Source organism: Mus musculus, chromosome 19, assembly GCF_000001635.26.
Source record: "Mus musculus strain C57BL/6J chromosome 19, GRCm38.p6 C57BL/6J".
NCBI classification, from domain to species: Eukaryota; Metazoa; Chordata; class Mammalia; order Rodentia; family Muridae; genus Mus; species Mus musculus.
In genome coordinates, this window is record NC_000085.6 from 18,876,574 (window position 1) to 18,893,264 (window position 16,691).

A 16,691-nucleotide genomic window follows, 5' to 3' on the forward strand; every position below is an offset into this window, starting at 1 on the left:
CACTTCTGTCTCCCTCTCCAACTTCTCCCATGTCCTCTGATACTGTCCCAAACTCATGTCTTTTCCTAGAATTATACGAGTAACTGACATTGATCACATATGCATTTGGTATATATATTTTAAATAATTCTTTCTCTCTCTCTCTCTCTCTCTCTCTCTCTCTCTCTCTCTCTCTCAAGGAAATTCAACAGCAAAGAGCTGCCCAAAAACTCATCTATACCTTTAACCAAGTAAAACCACAAACCATTCCCTATACACCAAGGTGAGTAAACCTGGCACTGTGGCTCTTCATTATAAGAAGAATTCCTATTAACCTCTTCTCAGCCCATTAGACTTTAGAAATACCAGACCCACGGGGAAGTTCTCCAATGGTGCTTTTCGGGGTTCTTCCTTCCAAAGTTGTACAGACTGGTATAAAGATAATTAGATGTTCCAGACATACCTTGGCTTAAGTTCCTAAAATTATGCGAGTGGAAAAAAGTTCAAGCAGATTGATGATCAACATTTCAATTAGGTGAGACAGGCAGATCCTGGGTGCAGTTGCTAATGCCCAGGGGTATTATGGCCCCAAATCATGTCTATTTAAAGCTTAGTTACTTCCCTAGCATCCTAAACCAATTAGGAAGTTTGTAATCACGAATACTCACAATTTCCCCTGGGGTGTCTTGATATGCTTGTATTCACTTATCAAGGCAGATCATAATTTGGTGTGGAGGAATTAGAATAAAGCCTTTCCCCCCTGTTTTACAAGAAATTTTATAGAGCCTGGCAAGAAAAATTGGACTCGGTACTCATAAAATAGTTGGAAAGTTTTCTCAAAGAAAAGGGAGGCAAGTAAGCATGGGAACAAACCTCCCAGCTGTCTTTTTCCTTCCTTCCATAGAAAGGCCAAGGTTTGGTGATTTGTGCAGCCGAGTGCTCTGTAGGGTAGCTGCCATGCTTGCTATATTGTGTGTGAGTTGGGGCATCATTGGCTTCTTTTGTTCCTCACAGGTTTCTCGAGGTTTCCTTGGTCTACTGCCATTCAGCCAACCAATGGTTAACCATTGAGAAGTACATGACAGGGGAGTTCCGGAAATACAATAACAACAATGGTGATGAAATAGCTCCCACCAATACCCTGGAAGAACTGATGTTGGCTTTCTCTCACTGGACCTATGAATATACCCGGGGAGAGCTGCTGGTTTTAGATTTGCAAGGTAATTAATTGAAAATGTAGAGTTTCCAGAAATCTTACAAGAACTAGGATGGACACATGGAGGTGTTCTACCTAGCTTGGTAGAGAGATTTAGGTGTTTAGTTCAGAAATATTGCACACTGATGAACATGAGTACCCAGTTTGCTGTTTTCTTCTTTGAGGGGAAAATGTAGGCACAGAGTCATGCTTAGATCTTAAACATTGAACTCAATGGGTAATGGCTTTTGTACTTTGTTTTGGTGTTACCCTTTGCCTTGCCTTATGCTTACCAGAAAATTTAGATTTGTATTCACATACATGGGGAAGTTTAAATTCTGGATACTTTTCATTATATGGAGTTTATTGCCTTGGTAATTTATAATTTAGCTTGCCTTCTTTGATATATCCCTTGATATGACAGTTCAGGGAAGTCCTTGGCTCCAAAAAAGGGCTGCAGTGCACTCTTATTTAATGGAAGCCTTTGATCAGAGAATTTCCCACTATCCCCACCTCCTGCTGGATGTCTAATTCCACAGAACATCAGAGCGTCTCCAGCAGGCTTTCCTTGTAAGGAGGACACAGAATGTGTGTTATGGCTGAAGTTTAGTTTTTGGGCTCATGGACTGGAGCTTTGGGGTCAAATAAAGGACTTGGCCCAGAAGTTTTCATAAAAATGACCTCATTTAATCCCAGAAGCAGCACCTCAAAGCATATATTATTGACAATTTAGGACCAGAAAGTATAAATAATTTGCCTCAGGTTACACAGCTCTTAAAGAGGAAGCAGGACATAGGCTTAAGCTGGTCTGACTCTATATATCCTTTTCTCCTCCTTGTACTACTGTGTTTGAGACTGTCATTCAGAAAGGAAATAACCACCTTGGGGTGCATTTCATCAACCTGAACTTTGCTGTCTTCTCTTGTCTTCTTTTGTCTTCTTTTGTCTTCTCTTGTCTTCGCCTTGCCTCGCCTCCCCTCCCCTCCCCTCCCCTCCCCTCCCCTCCCCTCCCCTCCCCTCCCCTCCCTGTCCCTCCTCTCCTGTACTCTCCTCTTCTTTTCTGATTTTCTTCACATTCCAGTTCTTGGCAAAAAACAGGTTTGGAGGCCTGAGGAATGTTGATATTAACATTGCTGGGGCATCAGGATCAATGTCTGGGAATATGCAAATTCAGTTTGAAATTTGGATCACATGTTCACTGATCTATCTACACATAAAATGCTGCACAACATAACTAAGTATGTCTGCCTTTTGATATTTCTGGTGTTCTCAAGGCTGGATTATATTTCTAAACCTCAAACACAGTTTTTTTTTTAAAAGGAAGAAATATAAACTGAATTAACATGTTCAAAAAAATTCATCTTTTTATACCAGCAAGCACTTGATGAATATATGCCCAGAGTGGGGATGCTAAAGGCATCTGTTTTGTAGCTGTGGTTGGAGGGATGCTTATTGTTTTCATATGTGTTCCACTGTTTATGCTTTTGCTTTGAGTTTTGGGTGGGGTTGTTTAAAAAGCAAAAGCAGAAACAACAACAGCAAACAAGCAAAGAGAAACTTGAAGGAATTAATGATGACTCTTCAGTGTGTTTTGTATTTCAACATGAATAGGGTTCAGTTTAATGATGTTTATGTTTGGGGATTTTGATGTCTCTTAGTGATCCAAAGTGACATTAAACAGAACAAATGCTGAGATTCTAGTCTGGGGCGTCAGGGGGAGGGAATTAGCTTTATTGTTTCCCTGAGTCATTATGTGAATTGCTGAAATAGGCCACTGCATGTCAACTATGTCAAAACATTGACCTTTAGAGAAGAAACGAGTAGACATCACAGAGCACATAGAATAGGTGTCATGAAACTCATGGAACTTATCAGGCGACTAGATAATTGTCGAGTTGAATTCTTGGAAGAACCTAAGTCTATGTCAGTGATTATAGCTGTAATGCTATTGCTGGCTGAATCTTATCAAGGTTCAAAAGGAAATATTGGTTTTTTTTTTTTTTTTAATTTTCGTTCCCTTTTCTATTGCCTTTTGTTTACCTTCTAATTTTGGAGAGTTGACTACTCTGCCAGGCTCTATTGTGAGCTAGCTGTGTACCCTGAGGACCAACTTCCCTCATTTCTAAATGGGAAACATAATCTCATGCCTTTAAGTCATTTTGTTAATAAGTCGTTATGGAGTTCTCCGCTTGTCTTCTTTGAGGAGAGGAAAGATGAACATGGGCAGTTGATTTTTTTTCCATTTCCCCTTCTCTTGTTCCACTCTTCCAAGAGAAGTGCTACTTGTTAACCCGGAAATGGCCATAACGGGCCAGAAAGCTGAACTCTGAGGAGAGGTGTGACCAATTTCCCATCATTTATAATTATAATGAAGTTTCCTGGTCTTTTGCCGCCTAACAATTTTACATAGGAGGGCCTGAATCATCATCATTACACTGAAGTCCCAAAGTTAACTCCCAGCAGTGGAAATTAAAAACAATTGTATTTCAAATTAGAGAATTTGGTTAGGGTTTGATTTTTTTCCTTATTCTACTTTTCAATGGATTTTTTGGGATACAGTATTAATTTTTTTATTTGATAAAGCAATTTCTAAAAAAGGCACCCACATCATCATGACTGTTGTTGCTACAAAGAGATACCTTGTTTATATAGATGGAGTACAAGGACATTGGCCTTGCCAAGTTAGATAAGGTTCTATAAAAGTTTCTGGGCTTTCTCTGGGTTTTGCTAAAAAGAGGTCATCAGTAAATAGAGTAACTAGATATCAAATTATCTTACTTGTTCTGTATTTTCCAAATATCAGGAGAGACTGAGGTAAGATGGACTGGGTTGGGTGGCTCTTGTGTGGTGGGGAGAGCTTGGTTAATTACCCTAAGTGAATGTAGAGGACACTCAACTGATTGTCCTTGGGGCTTCTCTCTTTCTCCACAGGTCATAAAGACTTTCTTCCATAGAACAACTCAAAACGTGTAGTTAGGAGTTAAGGTTTAACATGTAAACATAAGTCGGTGGGTTAAATACTCTATGTTAGGTGTTCTGTATGTGTTAGGGAACACACTTTTGGGAAATGAGATAGAAACGAGGTTTTACCCGTGATAAGATAATATGTCACTTCATGAGAGGTTCTAGATAGAGTAAAGAAAATGAGAATAACAGCCGACACTTAAAGCTTCTTACGAGTCAGATACAGCTCACGGAATGCTCCCAGTAGCCTTCTCTGTTAAGGTCCTTTTAGATGACAAAACTGGGCTTCAAGAAGATTAAGGACAGTACCAGGCCTCAGAGCCAGAACATGGTACAGCCTGGGGTGGAGCCTCTGTCCTCTGTGATTTCTACATCTCTAAAGAAGCCACAGATTTAAATCTTCTCTAATGAGATTTAAACAGATACCTTTTTTTGGAATCCTACAAATATTTTCTTCTTTTCCAACTGATAATGTGTCTTCAGCCACTGTACCTAGTCCTGACTTAAATTTACACTTCACTTAGACATGGGCCTAAAACTTTAATCATTGTCATAAGCTTCAGGCTTCGAGTTCAGCCTGTGTTTAATTAAAACGCTAAAGGCTGTGCAGCTGTCGGCCTGGTGCTGGGATACACTTCTGCCTGTTATTCAGTTTGTTCACTCCATGGTTGTAGGAAAGCAGGGGCTCTCTCAGCTGCCCCTTCTTGTCTATGGGACAAGAAAAAGCACAAAGAGCTCCTACCCATGGCTTTGAAAATGCAAGGGCTCAGCAAGGTCTGATTTTCACACTTCCCTTGTGTTTGTGTATCGGCCCAACTTTTTCTTATACTATTCAAACGCAGTGTGAAAAGTTGCCAGGCTAGGGCTTGCTAAAGAGTAGGCTCAGAGAGTCTATAAACATTGATGAGAAACTAAGTTCCATCTTATTGCCACTAACCCAAAACTGTATTTCGCCATCTTCCATTATTATCTAGACCACGACCCACAGTGGCATCAACTGTGATGCAAGAGGAACTGCAGATACTCACACAGCGCCTCGGGATGCATGCATATATTTCAAAAACACTCTTTGTAATGACCACTTGTTAGATATGCTAGTGGGTAGCAGACCCAAGTTAGAGCCTGTTATCAAATGTAGTAATAAAGAGGCATGTGTATGTATTGTAATACTGCGGTAAAAATATGTTGATAACTTTTCCAGGATCATTGGTGTCCTTTATGCGTTATATATGTAAGTGATATGTGTCAAGACATTCTTAGAGAAGGGCCCTTTAGTGTCACCACGTTCACAGAGTCATGAAACAACCCCTCCCCCCCGCAATTGCTGTACTCCTGCTCTAGGCTCCAGGCTACTCCAAGGTATTTTCCTAAGGAAATCAGTTTCTTAACAGAAAAGCTAGTAAGGACTACAGTTTCCTGTGAAAGGTGTACTGTTCCAACAGAGAGAGACCACAGCAGAAATGTTTAAAAAATATTGCTTAGAAAATACAAGGTTTTTTTTTTTTTGCTTTTAAAAAAGATTTATTTCTTAATCATTTTAATTTTAATCAAAATATAATTCTACTATTTCCTCCTGTTCCTTTCCTCCCTCCATCCTTTCCTTGGCCCCTTCCTCCAACCTTTCCTATGTATCTCCCTTCATTCCCTTTCAAAATCATGGTCACTTTTCCTTTGAATATATATATATATATATATATATATATATATATATATATATATTGAATATATATATATATATATATATGCACAAGCATACAAATATAATATGCAGAGTCTATTTAAAATTTCTCACATGTCCACTAGGCATTAGGTAACCAATGTTTAAACTTATCCCTGGAGAAGGCTAATTCTCTCAGTAGTCTTTAGTTTTCTGTAGTTCTTTGTCTAGGGATGGGGTGTCTTGATAGTTCCCCCTTCCACTTTAACAAAAAAGAACCTTTCTCAACAAGTAGCCATACATAACAATAGTCTAACATTCATATGACTTTTGAATAATCACCCTAAAAAGCTAGTGTCTTTCAAGCAGAGAACAAAAGGCCTGGTTAGGGAATGGTCTCAGAAGTTGTCGCGTATACCTAGTTCTCTCGTTGGTGTCCCCAAACCATCATCACTGTTGGAAACTAGCCCCTCACCACATGTGAGCTGTAACAGAGGCTGACTCTGAGTGTTGAACCTAGTTCTGATTAAGTTCAGCCTTAAACTGCACCCATGTTATCTCTGTATGCTTTGCTCTTTTCCTTTAAAAACTAAACTTTATTGAAGATACATCCCACACAGAGCATAAGCCTACACCTCAAAGAATCTTCACAACTGAACACCCAGGTGGAGCCAGCTCTCACATCAAGAATTTGGTGTCGTTTTATTCTACTGTTTATAAGTGCTATATATAGATACAGCGTTTGATGTGCCTCTTTGATGCATAGAGGCTGTACCTGCAAAACTTGCCAGGATCTCGACCTTGCTAAGCACCGATGGAGGCCATCTAAGGAGACCATGAACTAGAGGGAGGAACACAGCATTGCCCCAGCTTTAATCCTGTTATGGCCACTTCTGGGATAAGCAATCTTTGGCAAGCTTCTCAATCTCTTTGAACATCAATGTACTCATTGATGTAAATGAGGATAAGATGTAAATTGAGGATATGAGGATAATATTTTTCTTTCATGAGAATTAAAGAAAGTAAAACTAGATGCCTTAGTGCATACAACTGATAAAATGAATGGCAGATACATAGATCTACTGAGAGATGACACTATCAGCGGGTCTTATGACATCACTAAAACACTAATTTGTGGCCAGGTGTTTATTAGTTCAGAGGGGGCTGTTTCAGGAGACACTGCATCCAATAACTTTCCTGAACAGCCTCCCTAGTCCCTTTAATTAGCATTGTATTTAACATCCTTACTGTGGAGTGAATGAGACATGGTCTCAGTGTAGATCTGACTGGCCCAGAATTCACAATATAGTTCAGACTGGCCTTGAACTGATGGCAATTCTCCTGCCTTAACCACCTAAGTTCTGGGAGTGAGTCACTACATCTGGCTTGAGTATAGCCTTCAAAAAAAAAAAAAAAAAAAGGAAAAGAAAAAAGAAAAACAGGAAAGAAAACAGAATTTGGTTATTATTTTTCTGCCATAATAAGAAAATGAACCCTTATTTGCTAAACGAATTTTGTTTCTTCTTTTGAGGTGTTGGAGAAAATTTGACAGATCCGTCTGTTATAAAACCGGAAGACAAACAGTGAGTTGATTTATGTGTTATAATTTAGAAGAGTGACTTCAATTTATTCTTGTTTCAAACATTATTTTTAATTGTTGCATACAATATAAAGGTTATATGTATCAATGCGTATCATGTAATGTTTTGTTATTTGCATAGATTACATAATGCTTAATGGTTCTTTTTTATTCAAAACCTAAAAAAAAAAAACCAGATTTATTTTTATATCTATGGGTGTTTTGCCCTAATGTATTTTTACGAATTGTGTTTGAGTGCCTGGTTTCCATAGAATCCAGGAGAGGGCGCCGGATCCCCTGGAACTGGTGTTAAAGACAGTTGTGAGCGCCATGTGGGTGTTGGAAATTGAACCCTAGTTCCTTTGGAAGAGCAGGACCTTTTGAGTAGAGGTCTGTCTTAGTTTCTTGGAAGAATTTAAACACATATGTGCCTTTTACATTCCAGAAAAGTTTTCCAACAGTTACTGCACATCGCAATAAAACAAGATTTTTTTAGACTGAAATAAAGGCTTTTATATTTCAAACAAGATTTTCTAAGCCCCTTCAATTAGGAAATGAGTAAAGAGAAGGCATGAACATGAACTAAAATTTAATTCTAGAGCTGAGTTAATAAGCCTGGGGGGAGGCTAAAGGGTCAGTGCACTCTCCAGATTTTGGTTGCAAATCTGACTCTTGAGTTTTCTGCTGGTCTAAACCTAAACCGCAGGGGAAAGGTGTACGTTTGGCTTACTCTTGGGAGTTTATGCTGACATAAAAACAATGCAGTAACAGAAGTAGCTTTTTTTTTTTTTTTTTTTGGTCTGCGCTGTTGGAATGGCTTCCTCTGTGCCCAGCCAGCCACTTTACAGGCAAGCCAAGGAAGAGGTGGGAATACCAAGTGCTGCCCTGTAACCACAGTATTAGAACTTAAAGCCACAGGGCTTAAATGTGAGGCATCCGATTGTATGACTCAATCCGGAGCCTACCTACACAGAGGGATGAGTCGTTCACCCATCTTTTGAATTCCCAGGACATTTTCTGGTTTTTGGAGGGCTTGGCACTAGGTCTTTTAGGTGTTAAAAGTGGAATGCAAAGAAAGGATGGTTCTGATTGGCTGATGACTGACCCGATATGGAGAACAGCAGGGGTTTTGAAGTGTGAGTTGCCATGGTGGTCCATAGGAGAGCTTGTTAAAATTGACTGTTGCTGTAGTTTTGCCTGCAGAGTTTCTGATCTAGTTGTTTTGAGTTGGGGCCAAGTGATTTGCATTTCTAACTCATCTCAGGTGAGATTGATGCTGAGGGCTAAGGGCACTTTGAGAACCATGGGTCAAATAATTTTAATTCTTTTTTTTTTTTTTTAATTTTTGTTGTTGTTGTTTTTGAGACAGGGTTTCTCTGTGTAGCCCTGGCTGTCCTGGAACTCACTTGGTAGACCAGGCTGGCCTCGAACTCAGAAATCCACTTGCCTCTGCCTCCCAAGTGCTGGGATTAAAGGTGTGCGCCACCACTGCCCAGCCAATAATTTTAACTCTTAAAGAACTTCTTTTTAAGCTGGGATGAAGTCTCATCAGTGTATAGCTCATGGTGACCTTGAGCTTTGGATCCTTGAGAGGAGCCTCTACCTCCTGAGGGCTGAGATTATACTACCAAGGCTGGGTTAACATTATTCCTCTTTGGTCAAACTGAGGGCCTCTGCTTGGTTGCTGGGTCAGAGAAAACCCGTAGGGCTAAATAGATGGAGATTCCTGACCCAGTAAAACGTGGAAGTTTTAATTTTTGTTCTTCTCCTGGATCTCATTTAATAATCACTGCTTTTTTGCACCATTCTTTGACTGATTTTATGAAATGTGGGTTCAGCCCATGCACAGGGTCCTCTGAGAAGATGTTCATCTACTAAACATATGCTTAGGTATTGTTGGCTCGGGTGGGCTCGGGAAGATACAGGTGATCCATAGTGCGCCTGTGCAGCACCCAACTCGTATGATATCTGTTTGACTATTGAGTCCATGTTGGATTTGTGGGTATAAGGAACTATTTTATTTTTTTAGTTCAGCAGAGCTGAAGTGTTTTCAGCTAAGCATATTATTTCTTTAGCAGTCTTGAGTGCTCAAGGGCTTGTATTAGGAATTTATATTTCTCTATGAGAACTTTCTTTACATTTTTTTTCCATGCAGAGGTTTTGCATATATAATGAACTGAGTTTATGTGTACTCTGCCTATTGTTCATTAAAATTTGACCTTGGCATATATCACTTAATATGACCTGAATACTCCATCTTTTTAGAATCTCAGATTATATGATCCTACTTGACAGTTAGGTATGTAATTGCATTCTATAGGAAGTGGGTTTCAATTTCTATTAAGGTCACATGGGGAATTAGAAAGGCATGCTTAGGCTTGGCATTCTACTGCAATGTCTGAATAGAGCCCTCGCCTCTGTACTTATTTTTTTTTAAACTCCCTTAATGTAATTCTATAAAATTACTATGGAAGCTTTATTTTCCACGACTTGAGGACAGCCTCTCCTGAAACGGATACAGTGGTTTCATTGTGGGAATGCCCAACTTTGTGTCTTTGGTTTTCACAATGACCTTAAGTTTGATTTTCTCTCAACTAATTAGTTCCATTAGAACTATATCTAATTAATCAATGACGCCCACGAGTATGACATCTTTGTCAAACAAAGTATGAGCCATACGTCAACGTGGCCACCAGGGATATTGGTGGAATTGCACGGTCTCTGAGCCTTCTCTGTATCTAATGAGCCAGATTGTGAACCTTCATAAAATCTGGTGAACCAGCATAAATCCAAGTTTGAGGTGTACAGATTTAAGCAATTGATTTCACCCATGCAACAACTCTGTGTGTTAGTTTTGGTGCAACAGTTCACACACGAGAAAATTGAGACTCACTTAAGGTTCTAACTTTTTCGTGATGGAAAAGAATCAACAGAAGGGAACAGTTGTCTATGAGATGGGATGAAGGCGTTAGAGAATAATTCTAATAGCCTCGCTCATACCTCCTCCCACTCTTCCTAACTCTCCCTAACATGCCTCATTTATTGGTAGTTTGGGACTGTATCTTTTTAGCCTATTGCCAACTGCCTGATGGTTTTGAGCATTTGATAAGTATGAGCTGGTGGTGAGATGTTCTTTAGTGACTGTGTATAGAGGGCACTAATTGGACTTTCCTTGTTTGTAGAACCAAGCTACCACCTGCTTTCCCTGTGTTGTTGAAAAAAAAAATCTAGTTGTGTTTTCTTTGCAATTTTAGTTATCTGAGATAGCAAGGCTTGGAGCATGCTGTGGAGTGTGTATGCAAATAAAATGTCCCTACATCACTCTCTCCCTGCTCTGGGAATTTTGGTCCTGATATATAAATTTTGTAGTGATTTTGGTCATTTTATTTTAACTTTCACACAGCTCATAGAGGCAAATAGCTTCCATAAATTACTTGAAGGCATTATATCTTAGTTGGGTGTCTTTATGCCTTCCTGGGATGACGGAAATGGCTGGTAGGGGATACAAACCAGTGAAAATTTCCAATGAGGTCGCACAGAGACTCCAAACAGAGTCTTCCATGCTAATGGCTGAATAAATACCTTCATCTCTCACTTTATCAGATCCGAGAGTTCTGGTCTAAATACCAAGTGAGTCTGCTTTTTTTTTTTTTTTTTGTGCCACCTTCAGTTTCACCTGACTAAGGTAGTGTCTCTCCAGCTGGACTGAAATCCAGGCATAGTTAACAAGAAGCAACTTCTACTGCAGGGTAAATACCACCAGAGCTCTGCCTTGTGAGAGCGATTGGGTGACCAGGAAAGTTAATCCCCAGTGTCTTTCCAGTCTGTCTTCCCAAGAGGCTTTCTCCACCTACAGAGAGGGAGGCAATCTGAGATCAAACTGACATCAGCCCTCATCCTGAGCTTGGCACATCTTCAGAGAGCCACTGTTCTTCGGCCAAAAGGAAGTGGAAATTGAGATAAATGTTTTAATCCTCCGGTGGAAAAAAAAGCCCACTTTTACACCATGTCCCTTTTGAAAAACCACATTCCTCAGAAGCAAAGTTTATTGTTTCCCTTTGTGATTCTCTCCTGTGCTCCCCCCCCCCGCCCCCGTCCCCTCTTAAGACGTGGTATTTAAGAGCGGTAATTGAGTTCAGATTTTAAAATGTGCTGTTTCCACTATGCTCATCATTAAAATGAAATATTAGCTTTCATCAGCTTTCTTTGGAGGCATTTCTGGTGTGCTCTGTCCTGTGTCATGCGGAGGGTCAAAGTCTAAAGAGTAATGGTTGTATGAGGAGCACGCCTAGAATCTGCTGAGGATCTTTATGTTAGAAAGTGCAAAACGTGTCTCAGAGATACCAACACTACTTGTAATTAAGTCTGCTACTTACTCTGGGCATCTGCCTTCTCTTTCCACAAACTTTTTGGCTATTAGTTGTCTTGGCTTTCCACAAAGAACCCGGTTAAAACAGTTTGTAGAGTCAAAAAGTGGCTTTTAAAAAGCCAGGAGTCTAGGTGCTCTGGTGTCTAGTGAGGTGTTTGATTTGGGGAAGAGTCATTTTTCAGAAGAGGATTTGGGTGCAGAGCAGTGCACAGGCGTCTGTTTTAGAAGGTGTGTGCTATAGCAAAGTTATTCTACCCTTTACCTTTGGGGTGTTTTAGTAGAGCGTATGATAATGAATGCCATTCTCTCACACCATATGCATTAAAAAGGGTTTCACTGTATTTTGTTTTAATGTACCACATCGAAAATTCACTCTTCTATCAGATTAGTGTTGGAATGAGTTTCACAGTAGGTCTTGGAGTTGGGTACAAAGATTTAAGTGCATTTGAATTTTAAATTTGCAAACCTAACATTGTTCCTTCCCCAAAGTGCTCTGTTCTTTGTTGGCTCCTTTAAGTGGCTAGGTTACTAAGGGATACTGTTCGCAATCTCAGAGAATCCTAGTTGGACTCCTTTTTCTCGGCTGTGATCTAATTGATATTCTGATATTTCCTCTAGATCAAGAGGGATGGTGTTTGGACCGGCCAATTTAGGGGAAGATGCAATTAGAAGCTTCATTGCAAAACATCGCTGCAACTCCTGCTGTGGGAAGCTCAGACTGCCGGGTAAGCCGCCGCGGTGACTGTTTCTTCCGAAGAACTCTCATAGAATAACAGTTATTATAACTCAGGATCGAGTCAAAATCTTAACCGCATTTTTATCTCACTAGCAGCTATTCACAAGCTTGACTTTCTGAGTGAAAAATTTCAAGTCTCAGGAGGGATTAAAAAAGGACAGGGATTTGCTTGAGGCTCTGCCAAAATGCGATAAAACAACCTGGGGCCCAAAGCTGGTCACAGTCGGCCCAGAGAAAAAACGTTCCACCTACTTAAAGGGAATGAAACAGGACGAAGGCCCCTCGCTTCCCTTCCAATGTCCTGTTTGCTTGCAGATGGCATGCCTGGAGCATTTTTATTCCGTTCCAGCTTGCCCATTGGGCACCGGAGAGGGTGTGGCTCAGAGAGAAGAAAGGCTGTCAGTTAAAGCACTGCTTTAAGCTGTAACAACCACTGCTTTATTCCCTCGTTTGTTTGTTTGTTTTACAGCAGTGGGCTTAGAACCCAGTACTCTGTCCTACTAGCCGGCACTCTACTACTGGGCTACATTCCCAGCCCCCACACCTGCCACATTAAATTTTGATCGCAGTGTGTGTGTGTGTGTGTGTGCTTGAGAAATTCTGGCTCTGCTGGAGTCTATTTGTCCTTCTCAGAAAGGATGCTTGCTGTCTGCTTAACTCTTTCCTGGGTCATAGCAACTGTTTTCTTACCCTGGAATTTGGAATTTCACATATCGAAAGGTGCAGTCCTGAGTGGGGTATTGTGGCTACACCTATAGCTGAAGATGTTGCAGAGGCAGAGGCAGGAGGCTCACCATAGTCCAGGAACTCACCTTCAGCTTGAGCAACATAGGCCATAGGCACTTTGTCTCTCCCTCCCTCCCTCCCTCCCTCCCTCCCTCCCTCCCTCCCTCCCTCCCTCCCTCCCTTCCCTCCCTCCCTTCTTTCCTCTCTTTCCTCCCCCCACCCTCTCTTTCTGAAAAAGTCATACCCTGAACTAGAAATCAGAAAAAAGATTAACTTCCACTACAACCCAGGGTGGACCTATGTACTTCCATAACAAAAATGGGCAATTTCTAATTCTGTTGAAATTGAGGGAGGCTTTTGTGAGCAAGACTTAACAAAGCAAAGGGATTAGAATTAGACTTCTGGGTCTTCTTTCCTCCATCAGTCAAAATAGAGTGTGTCATCATGCAGGGGCAGATATGGAAGAAGAATGCCAGAGGAGCAAAGAAGGAGGCTGCATTCTCCTAACTGCCCACAGTGTGAGCTCGTGGCCGATGGTCAAAGGGATCACTGTACAACACTGTGCAACACTGTGCCCTGCATTGGTCATCAGGAACCCAGGCAGGGGTTGGGGCTGGCTGAGGGATATCAGAACTCTAGGCAGGGAGGCAGGAGCTCGTGAATATCTGACTCATCCCTCAGTTGTGGCCTGGAATCCACTCAGGAATCTTCATCCTTAGGCACTGGACTCTGCCCTGTCTGACTCACTGTAGCCCGGACAGGGCAGCTTCTATGCTCAAAGACCCAGGACTGTATCTGATCATCTAGGAGCCAGGCAGGCTTGAGACATTACTCATAGGTTCCAACCTTTGGGCCTAGTTAATTGTTGAATATGGTGTAGGGTTCATGTTTGTATGTTGGCATGCCATGGTAGGCTGGAAGCCTTGTGGCTTTTCTTCCTCCACATGTGGAGTCTGGGGATGCAACTCTGGGCACAAAGCGTGACAGCAAACACGTTTAGTTTGGAGAACAGAATAAGAAGTACCTTTACTTTTTATGTTTTATTTATTTTTAAGGCAGAGGCAGGTTAAGGCAATGCATAAGAATCTGAAATCTTGGCCCAGGTAGGGTCATGTAGCCCTGTTCTGCTCTCCACTGAATACAAGGCTTTGACCTTTAACATCTTCATCTGCAAGTAAGAGATAATTGTATCTGACACAAAGTTGAGATAAGGATTTATTTTTATGTATATGATCAATAAATGTTGGCTATATTATTAAATATATGTTAGTATACATACTCATGAGTTCATTTTTTTATGTAGGAAAATCACCATTTAACATTAAAAATTAAACCAAGAAATATGAATTTTTCCTCCTGGTACCAGAGGTTAAGCTCAGGGCTTCATACATCCACCCCCAGCTACATGCTCTCACCCTGAGTGATACCCTTGATTTCCTAATGCTGGCACCCACAGTGTCTAGCCCATGAGCCCTGTTCGCTCAAGGCTAACAAAGGAGTGAAGAAGGCTGCACTCACATAACTGCCCATGATGTGAATTCACAGTGAATGGGCAAAGAGGTCAATGCACAGCACTGTGTCCTCTGGGCTGGTCATCAGGAACCCAGGAAGGGGTTAGGGCTGGGCTGAAGTCCATCAGTAAAGGAGGCAGGAGCTGGTGAATGTGTCAATCATCCCGCAGCTGCAGCCTGAAATCTGGTCATGAATCACAGCATAAAAAGATGCATGTAACATTTAATGTCATTTTTCCTATAGCCAGTCTTCCCAAAGCTTACCCCATCGGCCATGTTTTTAACTTTCCTTTGTAAGCAGAAGAGGCAAGGCTTAGGAAACATTTGATATGATCTTGAGATGGTGAAACTTTTGTAGGTAGCCACAGAGCTGCGGAGAACTTTCTTGCAACTGTTTCAACCCATCCCTCTGATCCTTCTAAAGGTTCCCATTTCGTACTGGACCTCACTTAACTTGGGCCAGTCACATCTTCTCTCCCTACTAGATGGTGGCCTGTGCCTCACACCATGACAGCATATGGAGTTAGAGTTTCACATAGTCATGGGATGCAGAGAGCCTGGGCTTAGATATGGTTGAGTGTTTGGAATCCATATGCCCAAGTCCTGGGGCAGCAGAGATTCCCTGAACCCTTTGACTAAGCCTGATGTCCAGTCCACCTGCATGAATCAATGTGATCTATGTCATCTACTGAAACTATCTTTCTTTCTTTGTAGATTTAAAAAGGAATGATTACTCCCTTTCAAGAACACACTGCAACTTGGGATTTGGGCAAACCATTGAACCAACTGAGGAGCTTCCAGAAAGAGACAAAAATAGAAGTTCCCTGGAAGATCACACACGCCTTTAAAAAGATGATGAAGGAAGACGGTGGTCCTTTAGCTCCTTCTGCCATGACTTCTATAGTGATGGACATAGACTGGCATGATCCTGACTATGTCAGAATCTCCATCACCATGACTTTACAATGTGGACCTCCCTGGAAGTGCCCTCTGAGCCTCATCTCCCACTGCCTAGAGGGCACAGTGCATAATGGAGGGGTTCTCCTGGGTATTGACTTCTGAGAAGAATGTGTGGCATGCGTTCTCATCTCCCGGTTCTGCATGAAGATGCTAGATGAGTCAGTTGGGAATACTTTCCTCTATACCTCATTGCTTCAGCTGGCCACTTGGAGTAGAATGCTGTGCACTAACGAACTAGGGAATAAATTAATTTATTTTCTCACTGCGTTTGAAGACTTTGTCCTCACTGTTATTCATGATTTCATCCAAGGGTTGTACATATACCTACCTATACATATGTGTTTTCTTCTTCCCTCTTTAGCAATGTAAGTTGTGAAAACAACAAAAACAACAGGGAAAATCCTGGGATGAGTATCTGTTGGCCAAGACTGGAGCATCCATAGCCATAAAAAGGCCATGTCCTGGTGCACTCTAGATGTATTGGAGCATTGTTATCAAATCACATGATACTTGGAATTTTTCAGTTTCTCTGATTGAAACGAAAGTAGAATCCAAACCATTTTTTTCTTACATCTTTTTATTTAAATAAGAAAACTGATGCGGGGCGGGGGGGGGGGATGTAATCCTGGAAACTATTAAGAAAGGCTTCGCTTTATTAAGCTCAGAAACACTATGGCCAGAGACCCTCACCAGTCTCTGTTCATACTTTTCCTCACAGTACTGTGTCATATCACATCTATGCTCTCCTTGGCCAGTCCTGTAGGGGAAAGATACTGAACTGCATTGCAGGTATTTTGCTCCTTCCATTGTAGAATTCTGACAACGAAGTCCTGAGAAATTTGACTTCTAGATGGGTCCTGTACCCTCCCTGTTCAAACAGAAGGCTTCGATTGGAATAAGAGAATTAGGGCAGATAAGAAGACATGTATATTCTAGCATCTTGGAGGGACAATGACGTGCACAATTCTTTTCTAGGTGCAGAGCCTTGGTCATGGGTGGGATGTGGATGTAAGAG

The 16,691-nt window shown here is 41.2% G+C and overlaps 1 protein-coding gene across 7 annotated transcripts in view; it reads left to right on the forward strand.

Annotated features, from left to right (window-relative positions):
• Positions 1 to 15,948, forward strand: part of Trpm6 (transient receptor potential cation channel, subfamily M, member 6) — a 162,345-nt gene extending 146,397 nt beyond the window's left edge. For 4 of the 7 annotated variants that reach the window (XM_006526951.3, XM_017318152.1, XM_030250886.1 and 1 more), the window contains 5 exons: positions 180 to 262; positions 994 to 1,199; positions 7,327 to 7,378; positions 12,362 to 12,468; positions 15,431 to 15,948. In XM_006526951.3, coding sequence (XP_006527014.1) covers positions 180 to 262; positions 994 to 1,199; positions 7,327 to 7,378; positions 12,362 to 12,468; positions 15,431 to 15,564 — 582 coding nt within the window. In that variant the 3' untranslated portion in view covers positions 15,565 to 15,948. The remainder of the gene's footprint in view (positions 1 to 179; positions 263 to 993; positions 1,200 to 7,326; positions 7,379 to 12,361; positions 12,469 to 15,430) is intronic. The other 3 variants (NR_157571.1, NM_153417.2, XM_017318153.2) reach the window with 2 other exon arrangements.
• Positions 15,949 to 16,691: the final 743 nt, after the last annotated feature.